Below are 22,918 nucleotides of genomic sequence, written 5' to 3' on the forward strand. Positions count from 1 at the left end.
GGTTTTACATCAAACACACATCAAGGAAACCCAGGTGGCAGGAGCCATACAATAATGCATTACATTGGGAAATATGCTGTTCATATTCCTTTGTCTACATTCACGGCGCCTCATGAGAACGAGCTGAGCGGAGCCACGCCGGGCCGATGCACGTGGCTGTAAGTAAAAAGGATTTGTTGTTGTCTTTATTCTGATGGAGAAAAAGTGAATGTGACAAACGCATGCAGATGAGACCGGTTACATTAGATCAAACATGCGGTAAGATCTGAGAGGTGAGGATTGTATGCAAAAATATAAGATGAAAATCATTGTATATAAAGGAATACACATTTTTACACAGTCATACATACACCATATTGGGAAATCTATATTATTGGCTATATGTTGTATCAGTGAAATTACAGGCGATAAATGGAGCCGATAGTGTGAAGCCGAATTGCGTTCACTGACTTCACAAGCGCAGCATCTACACACTCCGATACAGTAGGCGGTGCACTGAAGAAGAAGAAGACGAAGAAGGAAAACGAGAGGACGTCAAACTGCTGCAACTAGTAGACTAGAGAGACAAACATGTAGTTGCCGGTGTGGACGGTTTATACAGTTTCAGAGGACGACAACACAATTGCAACACATGTTCTACAAGAGGAAGGAAAAAGTTCTAGCACAACATGTACAATTAGAGCTGAGGGATATGAAATCATCCATCTCTGCTCACTACATCTTCACCCTCAGGTGTGAATAAATTACAGGTTTTAAATTATTTTTATAAAATCAAAATGCTAAATTATCGGTTAACTTATTGGTACTGACCATGAGAAGCAGGAGATTATTGTGTTCAGTTATCAGCTGTGTAAATAACCCCCATGCAAAGTTTACGTTTATGATGCAGCTGTATATGCTTTTATTTTGTTACTTTCTGTAAAAACTGGATTTTGGAAGGACTTACAGTACACGCATGTAAAAAGTGAAAACGGTGGATACAGTGCAGCAATCTAACGGTGATAAAAGATATACAGGGAGGGTGGAATAAAAGGAGTTCAGCTTCAGTCGAGTATTTCTGTCCAAATGTTTTGTGTTTTGTTATTTTGCTCACTTTTCTGCGCATACAGAGGAATGTATCGAGTTGATGTATTCTCTAATGAGCAAGCTAATGTATTATTTTCTTCTGTTGTTCAATTTCTGTTTAGCTCTTGCATTGGTTTATGACCTGCAAGAGAAAGAAAAGACACGTCATTAGACTACCAGGCTAACTTCTTTCAACTGGAATGCTACGGGCTGAAAAAAATCCATATCGTGCATCCCTACTTTCACCAATTATATTCATTAAGGAGCCACAACACGGAAGTAGAAGCCTCAAGGTGGTTATGAATTATTTTTGGAGTTAAGCCTTGGATTTCTGGGTCCATCATTGTGCCAGTTTTTTGTTTTGTTTTTTGCCAAGAGTCACTGGCCAGATACAGTTCAGAATAAATTGAGTATCTGGATGTTTGATTGATTGTGGTAAGTTCTTCAGCCAAACACCAAAACATCAACAGTCCAGCAAAAACTTCTCTGTTGACTCTCTGTTTTGGACCAAATTAAAGTCCCATTAACAACCCATTTTTTCCACCAGAGCCCACCTTAATGCAATGCTGCACCATCTCACATTCAACCTGCAGTAAATGAAATATGACACCCTTGGATGGCCGCGGCACAGGGGGTAGAGCGGTGGCCCACCAATCTTAGGGTCAGTGGTTTGATCCCAAGCCCCTGTAGTCAACACGTCGAAGTGTCCTCCAGCTACTGATACTGAACGCCAAATTGCACCCAGCGGTGAATGCTGACTTCTGCTGTAAAGTGCTTTGAGTGGTCGGCGAGACTAGAAAAGTGTTTCATAATTACAGTCCATTTACCCTCGTTCACTTCATTTTCGTTCACATTTTTGTCAACAACCTCACGTGGCGCACCAAGGCATTGTTTTCTCAACTCTCTCATTTTCTCTGCTTTTTCTCAAGAAATGCCATTATCGCTCTGAACTCTGAAATGCAGCTGAACTAATACAACGCTAAAAAAATAGCATTTCAGGGAAATCTTAAGACACGGCTAATGGTAGTTCAGTGAGGAAAATATGTTGTTGTAATGTTGTTGGGCATAACTTTGGACTACGCCAAGTACATCAAAAAAGTCTTTCCTGAGGCGTTCTGTCATGACCCAGGTTTTTGTCTTCTCTTAGTTCCTGTTTTCTTTTGTAAGTGTGCCCTCATGTGTCGCATGTTGCTTTTCAGTTCCTCCCTCTGTGTGATTTCCCCTCCTTCCAGTGTTTTTCCGTTCCTTTCCCTCACCTGTCCTTTTCCTGCCTCACTCCACCTGTACCTCATCCCCTCGTTAGTGTCTGTATAGTGTTTGTTCTCCCTCATGTCTTTGCCAGTTCGTTCCGTGTTGTCCTGTGTTGACACCCTGAGTTTCGCACCCGTGTTGTCTCCAGTGTCTCCTGTGGTATGTTTTTGTTCCTTGTGTTTTCATTGATTTGTGCTTTGTTTAAGCTCTTTTGTTGCTACTTTGTCTTTTGTCTTTTTGACTCAGGTTTGGTTTACATGAATTCTTGTTTTTTGTGTATTCATTCAGCTTTTGTTTAATAAAGCCCCCCTTTTGTCCCTGAATCCTGTCTGCCTCCCGAGTGTTTTCTGCATTTGGGTCCTCCCCTTCTCTCGTAAGTGTAACACATTCATCAGTTTCTGACTCTGAGAAAGTGGGAAAAACAGTAGCGTCCCCGAAACTACTGTATGTAAAAGTGTCCTTGGGCAAGAAACCAAACCCTGAATTCCTCCTGATGGCTGTTCTATCACTATGTGAGTGTGTGTGAATGGGTATATAGCGATACCATGAGGTGCCTTGGATATAAAGTGCTGTATTGCTTGCTTATGTGCGTGTGAATGGGTAAAATGGCGTGTGACATAGAGCGCTTTGAGTGGTTGAAAGACGAGAGAAGAGCTATCTAAATGTAGTCCATTACCATCTCTTTAACCAATCCCACACATTTGGGCAATGCTATGTGCGTAATATTTTTTCACTTCCATTCACTGAGCTCCCCTGGTGCGCTCCGCCTCCCACTTCACTTCTCAAACCTCTAGTATGGTCAGGGAAAAGGCACAGTAAAAAAAAAAAAAAAGGCCACCAATGCTGTTCATAAGCTGAATTCAAAATCCTGCTTCTCTCTTGACCTCAAACTGAAATAAAGTTTAAGAAGTTTTGTCAAACATCCAGTTCTGATTCAACAAATTCATCCCATGGGTAGCATAAATGTGCTTAGTAAATTCCATGGCAATCTGCCATTGGATTTTCATATTCCTCTTGTGGAGATTTAAATTTCATCTCGTCTGTGGTGCTGGAGATACGTCCTGGTTGTCCTCAAGTCCAGTCCTCCTGTGGACTTGAGGTCCGCTCCGAGTCCGACCCTATAGCATACAGCAATGGCTTCCACAAGTTCACCTGAAACTCCCAACAGCAAGTATGTTAAGTCAGTTTCTGTCTGAAATTCATGTACACCTGGGCTGGATTGAAGTAAAATGAGCAGTGTGTAAGACTTGGCCACCTGTTGAATTCAAACAAATGGCAGCAACATCTCACCAGTCACCAGCTGTCTGTAGCCACCGTCAGCTAGTAAGCTCATTTAACCGTGCAGCTAGAAGTCGTATTAGCTAACTCTGGCCAGAATGGGAGCTCGGAGTACCGGGAGATCATTGGTGTAGTTTACTGTTGGACTGTCACCTCCTCAAGTGGAATGTGGCTAGGGGCTAGTTGGTTCACTTCAATAGATATCCCCGTAACAAAATACTTAGATGTCTTTTGAAATAGTGGCAAAACTGTTGTTTTTCACATTCTGCTAATATTTGTAGTTCATTTTTGAATGTTTTAAACTAAAATTATGACATACTGCACCTTTAACATTTTAGTTAAAATGACTGAAAAAGAAAACGGAAGCAAATAAGTTCGCTGATTTGATATAGCTCCGCGATGCAAATCAACTGCCAGTTGTCTATCTGGAAGCGACATTGTTAACTCAATGAAACAGCGATCTTGATTTTGAGTGCTGAAACTTCATCCAAGTAAAAGGTAAATGCATATGGAGCCACAGTGTGCAGCATTTTTTTCCTACCTTGAACTGTACACACACGCACACTCCAGAATTTCATTCAACAAGACGTGTGTAGTCTGAAAAACATATGATTCAACATAACGAGAGACCCCAACTTCTCAAAGTTTCCTCATGGCAGATGGTTCCTATCTATCTTATCTTTCCATCCTGACGATCAGTTGATCCACATCAAATAAAACACACACATACATACACACTCCCGGCCAGAAGAAGAGTTGATCTTAAAAGGGTGGAGCCCTTATTGTGCCACCTTTGCTGGACTCCCTGGAGGGAAGAGACTCGCCTTGCCGGGGGGTCGCATTGGGGTTGCCTCTCAGCAGGTGGAGATATATACCCACCTGAGGGCGTTTGATCTCTATAGAGCTGTTCCTCAGAGCTACAGTCTCTTTGTGCTTGTGTCTCCATAAAACACACATACACAAACTCGCAGATACAAACGAGGCTGCTCCCAAACACACACACACACACACACACACACATTTTGTTTATAGCTGCATACTTTCCTTTCTTTTGTTCTGTACTGTAGTTTATTCCACATGAGCTGAATGTAAAATATACAGTTCGTCGTAAAATTTATGATTGCAGGTACCTTTCTGCTCATTATACCATAAAGGTCATTTCACATCGAGGCAGCTGAGGTGGAGAGCTGCAGAAAGGAGGGTTTGGGAGGAGGAGGGAGCAAAAGTTTCTATTCTCTCCTGGCGAAATTAAATGACATCTCCATCTACCCTGCACGGTGACAATAATGAGACTGGAATACGTCCCACGGGAGATGATTAACCTGGTAAATGTACATCTTGTTAACAATCCTCGATTTATCTCCCAGAGAAAGGACAGACCAGAAAAGGACACTGCAGGAAGGAAAAAAAATGAGCTTTGACTTATGCAAGGAGTAAAAAAGAAGAGTGACAATTCAATTCCATCATTTTTCTCCATGGGGTTCCTTATAGTCCTCGTAGAGCTAAGAAGAGAGGAAAAGAAATGGAAAAAGAGGAAATACGTGGACTGTGTGTGGGGTGTGGGGAACAGAGCAAGACGATGTGACAAGACAAAGATGGAGAGGAACCAGCAGCGATACACCACAATGGGTGACAACCAAACAGAGGATGTGAGGAAAAAGAAGACAGAGCGAGAACAAACAGCGAATGAGCGCCGCGCCGGAGTGAGACAGAGAGAGACGGCAGATAGGAGACGACTGACAAATGGAGAGTGGGTGGAAGGAAGGATATAAGACACAGCCTATGGCACAGACCGTGGGCTATGAGGCAGTAAAGGAGCAGGAAGAAGAGAGATGGTGTCTTTGATGAGGAAAAGCAGGTTAGGAGCAAAAGGACCGAACGCTGTGCACTGTGAGATGAGGTGAGGAGAGATTACGGATGAAAAGAAAAAGCGGGTGAGACAGGTTAAGTGGGCCCGACGAGTCAGTGGGACAGTGTCGCAGGAGACGGGAAGACGTGACAGGACTCAATTAGAGGACGACACAGCAGGTTGAGGAAGAGGGCACACACCCATGAAGAATTAGTCATGTTTTTTTTTTTTGCTCTGTCTCTGTCTCACAAGAAGTGAGAAAGTGAGGCGTAATCTTGAACACAGTGGTAAAAGAATCCAATCTGATCCTCATGCTCTCCAGCCCCGTTCTGCCTGAGCTCTGCTTGGCGGGGGCATCTTTGAACCTTGATCTTATCTCCGCGTTCCTCCCAAGCTGATCCTCTCTACCTGTACGTCCTGTTGTGACGGAGCATGTGTTACAGCTCTTCTCCACTGTTGCCAGGCATCACAGCGGCTTTCATCAGCTAGCCCCTGTAACGGCGGCAAGCCCCTGACAACATCGGCGGGTGTCTCTCTCCCTGCTTTTCCATCACTGTCTAATCCATTGAAATATATCTATCTGTCTATATATCTATCTGCAGTGTGTCTACCTCATTTTGTCCTTTACTTGTCTTCTCCTAATTGTCTTCTCTTTAAATATTTACTTTTTCTTTTTCAATTATCTTTTCATTTGCAGCTCTGGTATTGTTGTGATCTTTTTCACTCCCATCCATTAGCACACCTCACACACACGCTTGCACATAGAGTGAGGAAACTATTACTGAACTGATGTTTTTTATTCAACTTCAGCATATTGGATTTGAAATGAAACAGCGACTCTGAAGTGCTGACGTTGAGCTTTGAAGGTGTTTTGTGGGTTGATATCCACACTGGCTGAGCAGATATGTAGCCCTATCAAGAGCTGAATCCATTAGCTGGTTAAACAGTTAGTCAATCCACATAAAATTAATTGGCAACAATTTTAGTAATTGATTAATTGTTGAACAAACATTTGCAGCCTCTGAAATGTGAGTATTTGCTGTTTTTCTCAGTTTAACTTCATTGTAAATTGAACATCTTTGGCTTTTAGACTGCTGGCAGGACAATAACAGTGACTGAATTATGTCAGTTAGCTCCGGAAAAGTATGATGGGCATTATTTGACTATTTTCTCACATCTTATTCACTTTTGGTTGCAGAATCCTAACAAAAACACACCAGGCACCCAAGGAGGTTTCATAGTAAAACAGTGGACTGATTTTAACTGGACAAATCAGTCAACTGACTTCAATCCCACTGGTGATGTGCTTCACTGCTGACTGAGGAAAGAAAACCCCGAAATGTGAAAAAGAACAAAACAGCTGCAGTGTGAGCCTGGAGGGGCATCACGAGCAAGACACCAAGTCATTGACTGAAAGGGATTTTCAACCTAAGATCATATGTGATGACTTTCCCAACGTTTATGACTGCAGGGTTGCAGTTCTTACACTGTTCTTCTGCTGCGGGTCTATAAATAGTATTATTTAAGGGTTGGCACTTGACACTGACACCTCATAGTTATTGCTTAATTTTAAATTCAGTGTGCTTTAAAAATGTGTCTCTGCCAGTGGTTACATGAATGTGTTTGTAGCATGGCAATGCTTTTTAGATAACGTTACTTTACATTTGTTCACCTCCACTGACCAAATAAATTTTAAAAAAGTCAGATTTCCTTCACATCACAGAACAACTTGAGGTGTATTCGAACATTATGGAAATCAGATTTTTCGGCTATCGTGCATTTGTTTTGAAAGCGAGTGAAAGAAAGATTTAAACACAGCTGTTTGCAGGATGCATGACAATGAGGTAATGTAATGATGCTGAAACACAGTCAACTTTGTTCTAGCGGTCTAAAAAAATATTTTAATTTTCAAACTTATCCAACCTGGATAAGGCATTAAGAACAACTATAATAACTATTTAGAAATGGCCATTCTTCTTGTTAATGGCCTTGTTTGCTTGTGTAGCGCATAGAAAGGCTCATAGAACCAGTTAAAAACTCCTTGTAGTATATTTAACATACTGTCTCAAAATGTGCTTCTGTTGTTTTGTCCTTAACCTGTATCTCAAAGTTACAAAGGCAATGACACACGAGTCATGTTACAACTTGAGTACTATCGGTAATATGTGTTAACTGACTGACAATCACCGATGTCAAGGCGAAGCGGAGGGCCAGTCGAGTGCATCCTCCAAGATCACAGCAAAGGTATACACTGTGGCAAGAGGGAAGCGGAGAGCCTCAACAACTCTGCTGCTTAATGAGACATTTTTATAACGGCGACACAAACCACAGCCTTAAAATGAGTTCACAGCAAACATCAATCAAAGGTACCATTACTGTGGCAGGGTTGTATTGGATTGCATGACACTGTGTGGTGTTCCTGCTATTTTGTCCACCTGAAGTATGTCGCCACTCTGTTATTGGTTCATTCACTCCTTTCTTCTGTTCACCAGCCCAGCAAATTGAAATCTATGAAAGTTATTAGACGACTTTTATCAGTTACAATTTTTCATTCCGTGTTGCCCTTCACCATGTTTCATCATCAAGGCCTCAACACACAGGGCACTTAGAGGCACAAATACACAGAAATGAGTACGTAATAGCATATATACACATTTTGTTTGGGTTACGAGATGAAGTACTGTGGTCAGAGTGACTTAAATTTGTTGCCGTGCAGAAAGATCTAATTTTTTTCTGAATGTTACGAGTAAATATTCCTCCTCTTTAATCTTCGACTTCAACCGTTCACTTATGCATAAAACTGCCTCAGCTCAACAGGATGTAGCTACATCGGCCTAGATGGAAAGCACTTTCACACTGATGCGTTTAAGCACCACGTCGACATATCATGTAAGGTGCTGTTCAAAAAGAGGGCTTGAAAGTGAATGTGTGTGTCTGAGTTGTGTGTGTATGGTCAGAGATAACCAGGTGCTCACACGCCAACTGTGCAAAGAGATGAGAGTCAAGCTTTCATGTGCTTCAAGAGGAATCACACACAGGTAGATAAGTCTTAAAGCTAACATAAACTGCTTCTCACACCTGACCCAAAGATTAACAAGTATCAGAATGATGATGAGAGTCAAAAGCTGCTTACAGCCGCTGCTTCTCCCAGAGCGAACTCGCTGAAGCATGACAAAGTCAGGGCTAAGAGGAGCGTCCAGGGACAACACCATCATCATCATCCGTTTAACCTTCGAACCCCTCAAACGCTCAGGCATAAGCAGAAAAACATGCTGGGCTGTTGTTTCCAACACAAAATCGCTTCCATCTGCTGGTCAAAAAGCTTATCAAAAGCTCTGGCAGTGATGTGTAACTGGCTGGATTTGAGAGTTTGAGCAGCACAGAGCCAGCAGTGTATTCTCTGCCCACTTCGTGTTTGTGCACTGATGAGCGCTGCAGCCGGCATGATGCTCACTTTGCTTTTAAGTTTGCTGGATACTCACTTATTGTCAGCGCCCTAGAAATGTTGAGACAGTCTACTTGGTGAACAATCACTTTGATGATGATCTGAATTTTAAAAACACGTCTAATTTGGAACGAAATGTACCAGCGGCTTTGTTTCTTCTAGTTAAAGTCTCCCAAGAAAACCACTTGAATAAGCATGATTCACAAACTAGATCAGTATATTTGCGGATGTAGATTTGTATTTGATCTTTTTTCATGGCATCTCAATCTTTTTACCTTTCTCTTCACATAAAAAACGCTTGACAAAGATTGACTGACACACTGGCCTGCTTTGCCAACTGAAGGCATTGAGGGCAACACATTATAAGTAACACATTACTGTAATCACATTACATTTGTCTGTAACTCACTAAAGGAGACATATTATGCTTATTTGTTTTTTTTCCCCTTCCTTCAGTGTTTTCTGTTCTTGTGCATGTAAAAGATCTTGAAAGTTAAAAAGGTCAAAGTCCGCGCTGACAGAAGCTCCTCTCTCCCACAGAAAATACTGCTCCTGCAACGCCTCGTAGGTAGACCCGCCTTCAATTCTGTGACTCTGTGACATCACACTACGTCTCAGTGTCACACATTTGCATTACTTATGCCTAGATGCCTGATTGATTTAGCACAGCTGCTCTGTTGTTGTTAGCGGTGTTGGATCAGGCATGTGTGAGCTGACCAATCCGAGCAGACTGGGTATTCAGGAGGGTGGGCCTTAAAGAGACAGGAGCTAAAATAGAGCATTTGTTGTTTTTGTTGCCACAAATTTAACCGAGTGTCTTGGGTTGGCCTAACTGAGCCGGTTAAATAAGAAATAATAATAAATGGGACATGGAGACGTAATGTTAGTGCACTGAGCTGCAACAATGGCACAGTTCATCAGCCCAACCCTAGTTCTGACTAGTGAATGTAGTGCTTTCCTCCATGAGGAGCAGGATGCAACAAAACAGACCCCCAGCCTCCAGCATCATTGAAGGACTTCTTTGCTTTTCACGAAGATGATACAGCTTCCTTCAACTCTGACATTGAAGTCATTGATTATTTCAAGTCGAGTCAGAGATGGAAGAACTACATCCATGAAATTCAACACAGCAGCGATGACTGGAGCACCCGTGGAGTGGCTTCTTTCAGTCCAGTCTTCAGTGATGACATTAAAGACTGGACTGAACATTTTCATTTTAAGTCTCTCGTCATGCAATTATATTAGGAAGGTCAGTCTCTTTCATTATTTTATTTGTTAATATAATATTTTAGGAAATTCATATTTGGACTTTCTGTTTTTGGAAGGTCAGCCTCTTTATATATTGATATAGTTTTATTTTTGCAATGAAGCTCTACTCTCGTTCTTGCATTTTTCTGTCATCTTTCTGAATACAGGTGTAAAACATTTTTTGGCTGTTTTTCATAAGCCTTGCTGTCGGCTTTGTGGTATTAAAGGGCATAAAAGAAAATATCTTATGTATGTCATCCTCAAGATAGGAATTTGTGCTGATATGTGGGCGAATGTTTGAAAGTTTATCACCATATATTGTTAACATGCAATTACATTCATGCAACTGCCACAACACTGCTACTGACATACATTGTGCTACACACTGTACAACACAGCAAGGGGTGGCTGTCAGCTCGGTGTATAGGAGCCCCTAGGAACCTCATGTCAAAGAGATATCAACACATAAACTTTTCTAATTAGCTTTTCTTTACTTGATGACAAGAAGATGATGGGGTGAGAATTCTGAAGTGTTAGTGCTGCTTATGTCAACTGATGTTATTTTTTTCAATAACGTGGTCTAACTAGAGTAATCTCACCAGGATTTACACTCTCAGTGTTGTCTTTGTGAATTGTGCTGTATCAAGCTGGCCAATACATTTGTATTGCTTTTAGTTTTCCAAAAATACTTTTCATTGACATAGTTTTACTGTTTGTGCCGGTAAGCAGAGTCACACCGCCTCATCTAACCTTCTCAAACTGGAAAATTCTTTATGCAGACACTGAAACTGCTCAAGGCCATACAAAATCACTCTGGCTTAGAGAATAAATCTGGTGAATGTAAATGTTCATTGAACAGAAACATTTCATTTGCTTTTTGGCTTCGTTCGGAGATTATGTTTAGTCCGTATTTGCGAATTGAAGAGCAGCCCTTCAAGTAAATGGGAGGCACTGCCTCTGCTAAAGCTCTGCTGTGAAGCAAATGACCAAATTGTGTGCGCTATACAACCATCACACGAGGGAAAAAAAGTAGAAAAATAAGGTTTAAGTTGTGTTTCATTAACTGAATTTCACAGCACCACTTTTATGCTTGTTTAACATAGAAAGAGGAATGCAGAGCCAACGAAAAGCTGACATTCATAGTAACGTAGAGTAAGCAAGTTTAAATGAATACTACAGAAAAGGAGGCAGTAAGAGACTGTCAATCTGACAGGCGGAAACATGACTGTTGCTGCTTTCACATGGATTCAAACAGCCTTGAAGGCAGAACAGCAAAACAAATCACGCATAATGATATGTTGCAACGGTGAAAACAAAACAGAATATATCAAATAAACATATTTCTTGTCTAGTAATTTATATACAGTAGTTATAAATGCAGCATTCTCTATATATTATGTTGCAAACTTAAAATTAATGTTAATTCCCTCTGAAACATAAATACCCTTCAGAATAAAGGTCATTTCCAACATTATTCTCTTGGGAAAATAAGAAGCTAAAATTGTTGCCAAATATGGGTGGCCCCCCCAAGTAAAGTCTATGTGTGGGAAACACTGCGCCCCTTAATCCCCGATAATGCATCATAAACACTAAATGCTAACATCAGCTAACATGCTCAGGATGAAAATGCTAATGCACTAGACTTATATGATGTTTAACAGGTGTAGTGCTTACCATGATCACCATTTTTGTTAAGCGTGTGAGCATGCCAACATTTGCAAATTAGCATAAAAACATACAACTGAGGCTCATGGGACTCTTATTAGTGTTGTTAGAACAAAAGTCCAAAGACAACAACAAAATAATGGTCAAAGTAAAATTGTGACCACATGAAGACACTAAATAAAAAGAGGCATCGCCAAATTTATAAAAAATTATCTTGAGAGGGTCATGAATGTGTAAACCACCCAATTGGTTTAGTCAGTCGATCACCAAAATATTAGGATTTATTGTCTGGGGACCGTGAACATCTGTATCAGCTGTCGTGGTGATGTTGTAATATTCCAGACATCCATAGTGCCAGTGTAGTGTGGCTAAAAACAGATCCGAAAGGAAGAGACAAAGGAAGACTAACCAATGAAAGACGTCTCCCCCAGGTAGCCTCTCCGCCTGAGCACCACCTCCATGAACTTGTCCTCCTCGTCCACCACGTAGTACTCTTTCTCCAGAGAGATCCAGGACCAGTCCAGACGGAACTGCTGTCCCTTCAGCTTGTTCCCACCTGGACAAAACACAGAAGAGACATAAATACATTTTGTAACTTTTGACTGTTTTTTGGTACATTTTTCTTTTAATAACCAAAGTCTCTCATTAGCAGTTTGGTATTTTTCTGAATTAACTGAGTGCGTTTCTTCTATGCATAAAGTCAACATACTATTTATCGTAAAAGATCTCTGTGGGGAACGGGGGATGTACCGGGGTGGGTCCGTGCCTATTTATTACCCTGATTTAACTACCAAATGCTGAGTTCAATATTCTGTTAAAACTGGAAAGGAAACCACAAGGAGGGATTCTGTGACCGTAGGGGGCAATTACTGTAAAACTGTAATGAAGAAGAAGTGTTTTAATTATGTCCAATGTGCAATCCAATCGTTCACGAGACATCTGCTGCAGAGTTTGTACAGATTCATAAAGAAACTAAACCGCACGCTACCTTCCTATATCTCATCTTTTCATGTGCCCTATAATGAAACTCTGAAAATTTTACTGTGTCGACTTGTATTTTCTTTTCTTCTAAAATAGCACATCCAGCCAATAAGTGTTACTGAAGAAGGGTATGCAGAGTAAATGGTCTTTTTAGCGCGAGGCTAATTGAACTACTCAATAGCTGCCACTTGAACAGGCGGACAGGAAGGGCTCTGCTTTGTGTGGCTAATTTTCCCACCTGCAGGGGGAGAAGATGGGGAACATTGTAAAAGAAAAACAAAAGAGGTGGTGAACAATGCCTTACTATGCATGGCATCCCTGTGAATGCTCACTAAACTTCTGTGTGTGTGTGTGTGTGTGTGTGTCTTACTGGCAGAGGGAAAAGGCAGAGGTGGAGGACTGTTTGTACAAACGTTATGTGTAGGCTGTCAGAGAGGAAATCTTATTTAGCTCCATTGAGGACGATTTCAAAAGCTGTTTGTTCTTTCAAGTCATTTGTGCCTCTTAAACGCTGAGCAGAAGCAAGGCCGTTAAAAGCACACGCAGCATAGCACATTACCTCCATCATGGAGGTCATAAATGGCAGCTCGACCATAAATGTGCAAAAGAAAGTGGTGCTGGTCTGTGACTAAAATAAGGATACGTCCCTATCCCGATCAACAAAATATCCTAAGTAGTAAGAGTCGAGATGACGCCCTCCACCTCCTCAGCAAAGGGCACTTACAATACAGGTGTCGCTCTGTGCTCGAATAAAGCTCAAACATTGGTGTTGAAACGCAGCAGAGGTGAAAAGTTCAGCACATTCTGGCTTGGCAGACACAGCAACAACATGCCGAGGTGAGGAGACAGCTAATATAATCAGAGCACATGTATCCTCTAAAAAGCCTGTAGGCCAAGTTCTGGCTTCACTTAGCAGGCGCAAATACAGAATCGCGCACAGACGCCCACGCAAACACTTCACATCGCTGCAACCTTGACTTTCATCCCAGCTCCCTGATAGTAAATACGGCATAAGCTGCCTGAAATCTTCGGTGTGTGTTTGTGTGTGTGTACCAGCTGTGCACAGACAATAGGGATCTGAGTCAGTGGGCTTCAGACTGTCTTTTCAAAAGGATAAAAGGCCTCTCACTTGTGCTGACCATACAAAAAAAAAGCAGCTTTGAAATCATCCTCAATAGAGCGAAATTCACTTTGCACCCTCTTTCAAAGGCTTTCCCAACAAAAACTTACCACAAGGGTCTTTTGAACCAATTAGGGATCATAGTTTCTGTTCTGAAAATTTCAAGGATCAGGACACTCTGAGAAATCTGCAGCGAAAAAACTTTGATGCTGCAGTTTTGATGCTGGCGTGTGATGTTGGTTCTACTTTACGGAGTATTCTCTGACAGCAGTCCAGCAAGAAGAAAAGAGCACTTTACAATTACAAAGGGTTAAAATCAAAAGCAACCTTAAGGCATGTTAAGAATGTTTGTTACAGCTGCTTATGTTCAGTAGCCTGCTGTAAGTGAAGAGTTTGATGGGCACCATCATGTAAACCATCGCTTCAACGTCACCACCGCTAAGGCTCTTACTACACTATACACACTTGACTATGAATTGATAAATCTACAAGACGGAAAGTTAAAATTAGAACAGTTTGCAACTGAAGTCCGCTGTAACGTGTGTTCGGCGTGGTGACGTTTAATGTCCCAGACAGCCATTTAGCCTCATCTAGCCACTTGTCAGCAATTGCCTGTTTAAAGACACATTTACAAGTGGGGTATTTACTGATGTGCTTTATGTCGTAGAACAAAATGGGGAAATCTCTTCAGCTTTGGTTAACCACAGACCTTATTTCAGACGTTTAACCGAAAACCCATTCAATGAACACACTGACTTCGACAGAAGGAAACTGGAAGTGCAAAAATGCTAACTTATTTCACTCTATGATGTTTTGAAAGATTGGTAATTGAGTAAGAAGAGTACTGCCAATATGGATTATTATCATTATTTTATTTTTTAGGTTTTTTTAGCTCATTGTTTTGGTTTTATGGACCTCAAATTACTGTATGGTTCAGACTTAATCATCTCATTAAAGCTGCAGTCAGTGATATGTTAAGAGATGGTAAAGAGCGTTATAGCGTGTTTGGTGACCATGTCTTTCCTACCCCTTGCTCATGCAATAAAAGAGAAAAGACATTTTCTGGTATCCCTGCCCACTTTATCCAATTAGGACAGAGAATTATCACTGCAGACACTTCCAGTTTCTTTAACCTCAGTTCCAGCTACCTGTCCAACACCAAATGGAGCTGAATGGTTAAGTGAACAACAAACGAGCGAGCAAAAAAATCCAGATATATTCCTCCAAAGTTAGCGGAGACCTCACCAGAGCTGAGAGGAGAGCTAATATTGGATTATCTCCCAGGTGCCTCGGGTGAGGAGGACTTTAACTGTATGCTAATGCTGCTCTTTGCCTGCTGCAAGTAGATTGATTGTTACTGTTGGCCATAACATTTCATGAGGCAATTATCTCTTTCAGTTTATTTTAGAGGAAAAGTTTGATAAAATTTTTCTCTTGGGCAGCCTTAACAGATACACTTTGGTGTGCAACCACAATTAAATGCTGCAGTGTATTTACAGATCAAATAAGATGTCGGCTGGTTAGAGAACAAAAGAAGTACCATTTCTATTTCTTATCAAATTCAATCCTTTCATGCAAAGAGAATCAGTGCGAGCGCTCATCGCACAGTAAGCAAAACCTCACTCTTCTCTCTAACCTTCACTTTCTAAAGATATGTACAGCAGATCCCCGACTCGTAAAAGAAACCTTCCATGTAGGTACAATCATTCATTCGAATAGCACATAAAAACGAGTGCCTCTGACCTTCACAGAGGCCTGAATATTAGCTGTGTTTCTGAATATGCTGCGATGCGGCAGCCAAGATTCTCACACTTGGGGCTTAGGGAGAGGTTTGAATCTTTCAAGTCATAAAACCCCAGGCTACGTAAAGTCGAGAGATGTTAGCCTAAAAGTCAAAGTGGAGTGCAAGATTAAAGTCATTTTAGATTTTGTGAAGCAGAATCTGTCATCGAATTCTTGATCTGAGGTGAAAGGCAAACTTAAAAGTTTAAAGTCTAGAAAAAGGAATGATTGAATAAACAGTGTAAGACGGCAGGAGATATCTATATCTGAGCATCAGCCCTACTGGGTCTCAGCGCTCACTAACCGCATGCACAGTTAGACATCAGTTTGTTTGTTTTACACATAAAGTGTTACTTATACTGTGTAAAAGCCCAGCAAGCAAAACACTTGAGGCTTTTTTCAGCATGTTGTAATAACCACCGTTATTACACCAACCAATCAAATCACCATCAAGACAACTCTACTCTCCTAATTATTGTAAAAAATGCTTATTATTGAAGATAAGATCAGATTATCTATAAGTTATGTTTTAACTTATTTTCAGTGGTTTGATTGTGACTTGTACAACAACTCAATTACTGTACTTAAAGCAACATTATGTAGAAATTTGTGAGATTTGGCAGAAAAAAGTGAAGCATGGCTGAGACAGAGACACCATTCAGCCTATTACAAGACGCTGTACCATCAACATGATTATGAAGCAGTTACTTTAAGTTAAAAAAGTTACATAATGTTGCTTTAGGCATAATAAATTATTTAAAAACCCTCTTGGATTCGCTGGAAATGCTTCACAAAGCTGAAAACAAGCTCTCAGGACATGAAGATTTTATAGAATATGATGCATTGCTGTAGATTAAAGCAACATAATGTAACTTCTAAACTACCAAACAGTATATAAAGTAGTTAAAGTTAGCTCTGGCTTAAACAACCACAGCAGTAAAATACAAAATACACATTAATGTAGTACTGATACTAGAATGGCACTCAGTAGAGCACATACCTCTGCCAAGGCCCAACAGTCCCCTTTAATTCAATCAAGTCTGATCCAATATCAGACTCAATTCCCCCGTATCATTCTAGATATTAAACCACAACTAACTGCTCAACCCTAATTTAAGATCACCAGACAACCATTAGGACAACAAAACAATGCAGATTCAACTGTAATCTCCATTGTTATGAGGATCTGAATCGAATTGTACTCGCTTATAAATACTAATAATAGAGTCACCTTTTAGAGTCATCAGGATCCACGCATTTGTCCCTGAGAAATTTTGCAATGTTAAAGAAAGTGAGAAAAAAGATTCCTGGATCTGTCCCTTTATCTGGATCAGCACCAAAAGTTAATGGAGTCTGTTCTGGGCTGAGACGCATCCTCCATTCAAGTTTGATGGAAATCTGTTTAGCAGTTTTTGTGCAATCCTGCTGAAAAAACAACCGACTGACGGACACAGGTGAAAACTTTAATCAAAAAACATCAGATACAATAGTAAAAGCCTGACAGGGACCATTTTTTCTGCACTATGAGTATTTTGTGGTAATAGTACTTTTACAGAGCCACACAATTCATTTCCTTCTTGGGCCCATAAAGAAATCATCAGACAATAAAGACATAACACAGTCTCTCAAAGTCCACCACAGCAAATCTGAATAGAGCACTCATCCTGCAACCTGACAGCGACCGTGATTTCGAAATTGGCACATTAAATCTTCCGATCAGAGTCCCCGAAAATCCTTTTTTAAACTCTTTTCCAATACTGACTTGTGCTTGTCCAATAAACGTAACTCACATTTTATGTGTAGCATATAACACACATAGAAGAGAGAATGTGCCTATGCTGTATGAGGTCACCCCTCAAAACAGAGACAGCTGGAGCATATACTGTACCAGCCTGCGTTTAGATCAGACACGTCACTGGATATTAAAAAATAAATGCAGATTTTTACTGACTTTATTTTGTCATTCAAAACAAATGTGAGATTAAACTATTCGCTTCAGTCCTAAAAAAAAAAAAATCACGTCTGTCTTGTCTTTCAGCTGTGCGCCTGAGAGTGCGTGTGAGTGTGCACATCTGAGAGTTCACACCCAAAATCAAAGGAAATTTTTCACAGCAAGACGATGCCGTCTGCTGCTCAGTACATCTATTCTGCTGCTGGCGGCGAGGCCCTTCCCTCACTGTTACGTCTCCATCTGCCTCCTTTGTATCCGAGTCCCCAACTCCCAGCGCATGACAACCACACAGATAGATGCAACCAACAAATCCAATGATCAGTCTCGGCGTCAGAAACTTTTGAGAAACACTGAACTAGGAAGGAATCGCTAAATCTGCTATTTATTCAGTTGGCAATGTGCTCCTTTTTACAGAGCAGGTAACATGTGAAGTGCTGCGACACCCCGCTAAAATAGACTAACAGTTATATTTCAGTAGTAATAGGAGCCCACGCACCATCCTGCTGACAGGAGTGCCTCTCTGCATGATTTCTGATGGTTGACAAACTACAAATGCTTCACTCCCCCTCAGGATGTTTCAGCACCTTTTAGCTGGGCCTGATAGATGTGTGGCAGCCACTGTACCAACACTGGGAGGCTTGACGCGTGAGCAACTAGTGGCACAAAAGATTATGAAGGCTTCTGCACTCAGCTGTTTCTTTCTTCTACAAAGAGTGTGTGCATGTGTGTGGGGCTATGCATATAACAGAGTGAAAGCAGCCATTTTACAGGTCTTTCAGCAGCCTCTTAACTGTAAAGGCACACCATCTGTTTCCTGCAGACAGGTGCATAGGAGGAACTATCCATGCAATGTTTCAGACCTGAGACCTTTATCAGATAAAGTATCACCTGATCTTTATAGTGACGTTGTTACTTTAGCCGTCTTTGTTTTTTTGATGTGGGAGCTCAGGCCAGTCGCCAGAATAAATGTTGGTAGTTTATGTTTCTGCAAACCATGGATACGGTCAAAGTTGTGCATAATGTTACAGCTGGGTGAGAAGGCTAGAGAATATTTTTTGACGCGATGTCGGGACATCTCCAGCCATGTTTGTGGCAACAAAACCAGGCTTGTTTGTTTTGCCAAAAAACATAATGTTGTCCTAATCCTAACCAAGTGGTATTTGTGCCTGAACCAGAACATAAGCACAGCGTTGTAACACCATAAAACTGAAAACTGAACAAATGTAAAGTTGGAAAATATCTGTGGTTTGCAGAGATGTACATTGCCAACATTTACTCTGGTAATTGGGTTTCTTTCAGCTACTTGGTGGCATGTTGGAAATAAGTGTTTACAAAGGACTTATTCTTTTTATTCTTTGTCTTTTTCACTGTCTGATAATCTATTAATCAAACCAATCAATCAAGAACTGAAATGTTTAATCTCAAAGAAAGTTTACTGCGAGTCAGAGGAGTGTGCTGGAGTTCTCTATTCTCCTGCCTATAGCTCTTCTTAGCAGCCCCATAATGTGCGTCTGTGTGTGTATTCTGTGAGTGTGTGTGTCACTACATTTACACTTCGCCCAAGGCAATCGGCATGATAGCAGATATCTCCAGAGATGTGGTGGATATCAGTAGGCTGACCAGGAATTCATGGCCATGGGCAAACTCGAGCATTTAAAATGCCGCTCAACTCGAGGGCAAGTTAAAGAAGCCAACGCGGGCAACGTTTCTTTGTTGTTAATTTAACAGGATCAAGAACATTTCGACTGTCTGGCCTGCTGCTTTACATGTGTGTAGGGATTATTTCTTGAGTCGGTGCGTTTGATCAGTCACTTCACAGGGTGTCAAACCAAATCAAACGCCAGGGTAGATCTGCTGCTGTTTGTATCAGGGAGTATTACACACACTATATGTGGCTGTGCCTGTGTGTCTCTGTGCGTGCCTGTGGGCAAGAGAGGAAGCGGAGTCCACATACATCACCCTCCCCTCCTCCATCCTGAGGAGATAAAAGTTGCGTGCCACAGAATAATGCATTGTTTCCTCCCTGCGTTCAACAGCCATCAGGCATGACTGTGCTGCAGGAACACCTTAAGCGACCTCGCACATGAAACCATAAAGAAACTGACATCCAGGGCAGAGGATCCTCGCCGCTTTGAAGTTCATGTGATACACTTAATAACCGTGAGGTTTTCCACTGATGTCTACAAAGACAGCCATATATGACCCTGGGCGTTGCTTGAAGGGAGAAGGCTTGAGGACAAAGAAGTGGCGGCTTCCTTGAGGTGTATGTGTCTGTGGTTGTACAGCTGCGCGTGTGTGTAAGTGCCTGCATGATGATAACACCTGAAAGCAAATTGCAGAAAGTCGATCACTCCAGCTCCAGCACTCAAGTCTCCCCATGCCACCAATATAAAATTTAACATAGGGATGAGTTTAATGTATCTCAGGACAGTTCCTGGCACTCGTGAGAGCAAACTGTGTCTGAGAGCAGAAATGATAAACTAGATACTGAAATCTCTCGGTCCCACTTTTTTTCTTTTTTCTGCTCTCATTTCCCTCCATTATCCCCTCCGACTGTGTAAAACTCAATTTTATTTTGCCAGAAAATGTTCAGTTTCGCTTCAGCAGCTTTAACGCTTGCTTCTAGATGTATAGTTTTTATTAAAGGGTTTCAAAATGCAAACAATAAAGCAGAGCTCAAAACAGCTCCCAAGTGCCGTGTCCTTTTACACTGCAGCGTGAGCAGAAGAATGCAAATAAAGCACCACTTTAAGTGATGTTTAAATGATTTAAATTCGGATTAAAGGTCCATTAAGATCCATTAAAAATGAAATGACAGGAGGCGAGGACGACATGCAAAGAATGAGATTATATGTGAGCTGGGATTGTCACTTTCCTACAGGGCAGAGAAAGGAGTGGGAGAAAATAGATGTAAAAAAGAAAAAGTATCTGTGTAGAAAAAAAGGTAACAGAAACTAAAGATTATAATTAGGAGCAACATATTCATACAGTCGAAGATTGTACATCAGAACAATTTTTTGGCAAAATAAATGCCAGAAAGATCCACTTCTGTGTTTATTCTTGAGATTAGAGGCTGTTCGGTCACGCTCGCGTGTTTACATGTCGAGCGTCGGGCTGTCGGAGCATGGAGAAACACAGAATCAAAGATGATTAACATGATGAAAAAATCCCGTCACATCGCTTCAACAAGTCTCACACCCTCATCTCTTCGCTCTAATGAGATGCAGATCATCGCGAGTGACATTCGCTGCTGCAGAATGTGCTGTAATCCCACAACAGAGCGATCCGTCAGCGCCGCCGCTGACAGACAAACACGGCAGGCGGGGACAGACAGCGGGAAAAAGACAGCGAGGGTGTGACAGTAAAACCGAATCTTGATGCCGGAGACAAAGTCGACACACGGCACAATAAACCGCCGCGCGCTTTGAGATTAAACTGGGCGAGACAGGAGGGCAAAATATTAACACTGTACCTCGGGAAGGAAAAGGGGACATTGACAGACAAAAATAACACTAAAGAAGGAAATGTATAATGAAAATGGGGTACAAGAATGGGAAATGAATAAAACACGTCCCAACAAGATCTAAGTCTGACAGTGTGAGAAGGGAGAGATGAAGAGGATGAAGATAGGAGAGTTGGGCCCAGGGAGAAGTGAGTGACAGTAAATTCCTGAATGCCGACAGATAAAGAGAATCCTCTCCTAAAGCCAGGGGACGTGTTAGTGTGTGTGTCGCTCTGTGCTGCATGCTGATGTGTTACCTCGCAATTCTGCCCTGATCAGGGAACTTTGCAGGACAGGTTAACGACAACAAAAAGGAAGGTCAAGGGATTAACCTGCTCCATGTGTGGCCACGGTGACAGCCACTTTAAGCCTGTAATTGTTTGTTATTTTTAGCTTCTTTTTCGCATCTTAACTCCAAAGCGGGCGAGATGGATTCAGAGAGGATTGGGAAAAGTTGTCCCACAACAAATGTGCTGCAACTTTGAAGCAAATGAAAGACAGCTTTTTCAATTCCACAAATTCATGGAAAACCCAGACATCTAAAACCGGATTATGCCATTTACATTCAGTGTATTCAGGGCTCACAGAGAGTTATCGAACTGATTTGTTTCCTTTTTGGGGGACTGATTTGCTTATCACTTAACAGAGAAGAGGACAACACAAGGAGGTCATTTCATCTCAAGCGTTGGTGCCACATTTTATGAGGAAGCCTTTTGAAGGGAGGAGACAAAAAGCCACAGTGACAGCGCAGATTGACACTCAATAACACATCATCCACAAACAAGACTGATGACTGAGAGCTGGTGCCCTTGCAAAATAGTCTGCAGAAGTCACACACAAAGTATTCCGTTATAATCAAGACATGTTAGTGATGTAATGTCTATTATATGCAGTGAAAAATGGGAATATAGAAGCTGCATGGGGTGTTCGAGGGGATTGTTGTGACGCCAGATAAAGCAGTGGTGTGTCGGCACAGCTCATGGGCAAGGAAGGGTGAAGATGGGATGAAATGATTCTATTGTGACAATCAATATTTTTGGCAGTGGGAGGAGAAATATACAGGGGAGAAAGACGAGACGAGAAGAAGAGAGGTCAGGAGGAAAATTGCTGTTCTTCTTCTCAGAAAAGATTTTTGCGTGTGTGTGAATGTACAAAACACCTCTTGCACTGCAATTACATGGAAATTACAAATCATCGCTATGATATATTGTCTTTTTAAGTAGCAGGGTTATTGTCATGCAAATTTCTCCATATTAAAGAAAAAAAGCTGGGTGAGTTCTCACTAACTCTCACTGGAAGAGAGCTTTGGTCTTATCGAAATATCCATCTCTGAGATTTCCGCTTCCAAGCAAATACAGTGGAGGTGAATGAAATTTTGTTTGTCATGCTAACAGCAATGAAAACATCTCTAAAGAAGGAAACAGTGTCCAGGTGTCCTCAGATTTCTTTTTTATGGGGGCTGCATCTTTGGGAGAAAGTTGTTCAAATGAAAACTATTGACACTGGGATTTGTTATCCCAGTCACTGTGACACTGACACAATCCAATTACATAGTTTCATGTCAGTGGCAGAGAAATCTTAGCGACGGATATCAAAAACATCCACTAGAGATAAGAGAGAAAATGTGGCAAAGCTCAAAGGGGAACTCCACCAGTTTTTTTTTTTTACATTTTACATATTAAAGTGTGTTTACAGATCTTGTGGAGTGCTACTGCATATGTGAAAAAGTAGTATAAAGCCTTTTGTGGCTCCAGAGGAAGCTGCATGTAATCTGATAAATT

General features: G+C 41.3%; 1 protein-coding gene across 1 annotated transcript in view; it reads right to left on the reverse strand.

Annotated features, from left to right (window-relative positions):
• Window positions 1-22,918, reverse strand: part of LOC141007304 (FRAS1-related extracellular matrix protein 2-like) — a gene marked incomplete at its 5' end in the record, with an annotated part of 65,794 nt that overhangs the window by 30,383 nt on the left and 12,493 nt on the right. The window contains 1 exon segment of the mRNA XM_073479649.1: window positions 12,211-12,357. Within this exon segment, the coding sequence (XP_073335750.1) occupies window positions 12,211-12,357 (147 nt within the window).

Source organism: Pagrus major, chromosome 13, assembly GCF_040436345.1.
Source record: "Pagrus major chromosome 13, Pma_NU_1.0".
Lineage (NCBI taxonomy): Eukaryota > Metazoa > Chordata > Actinopteri > Spariformes > Sparidae > Pagrus > Pagrus major.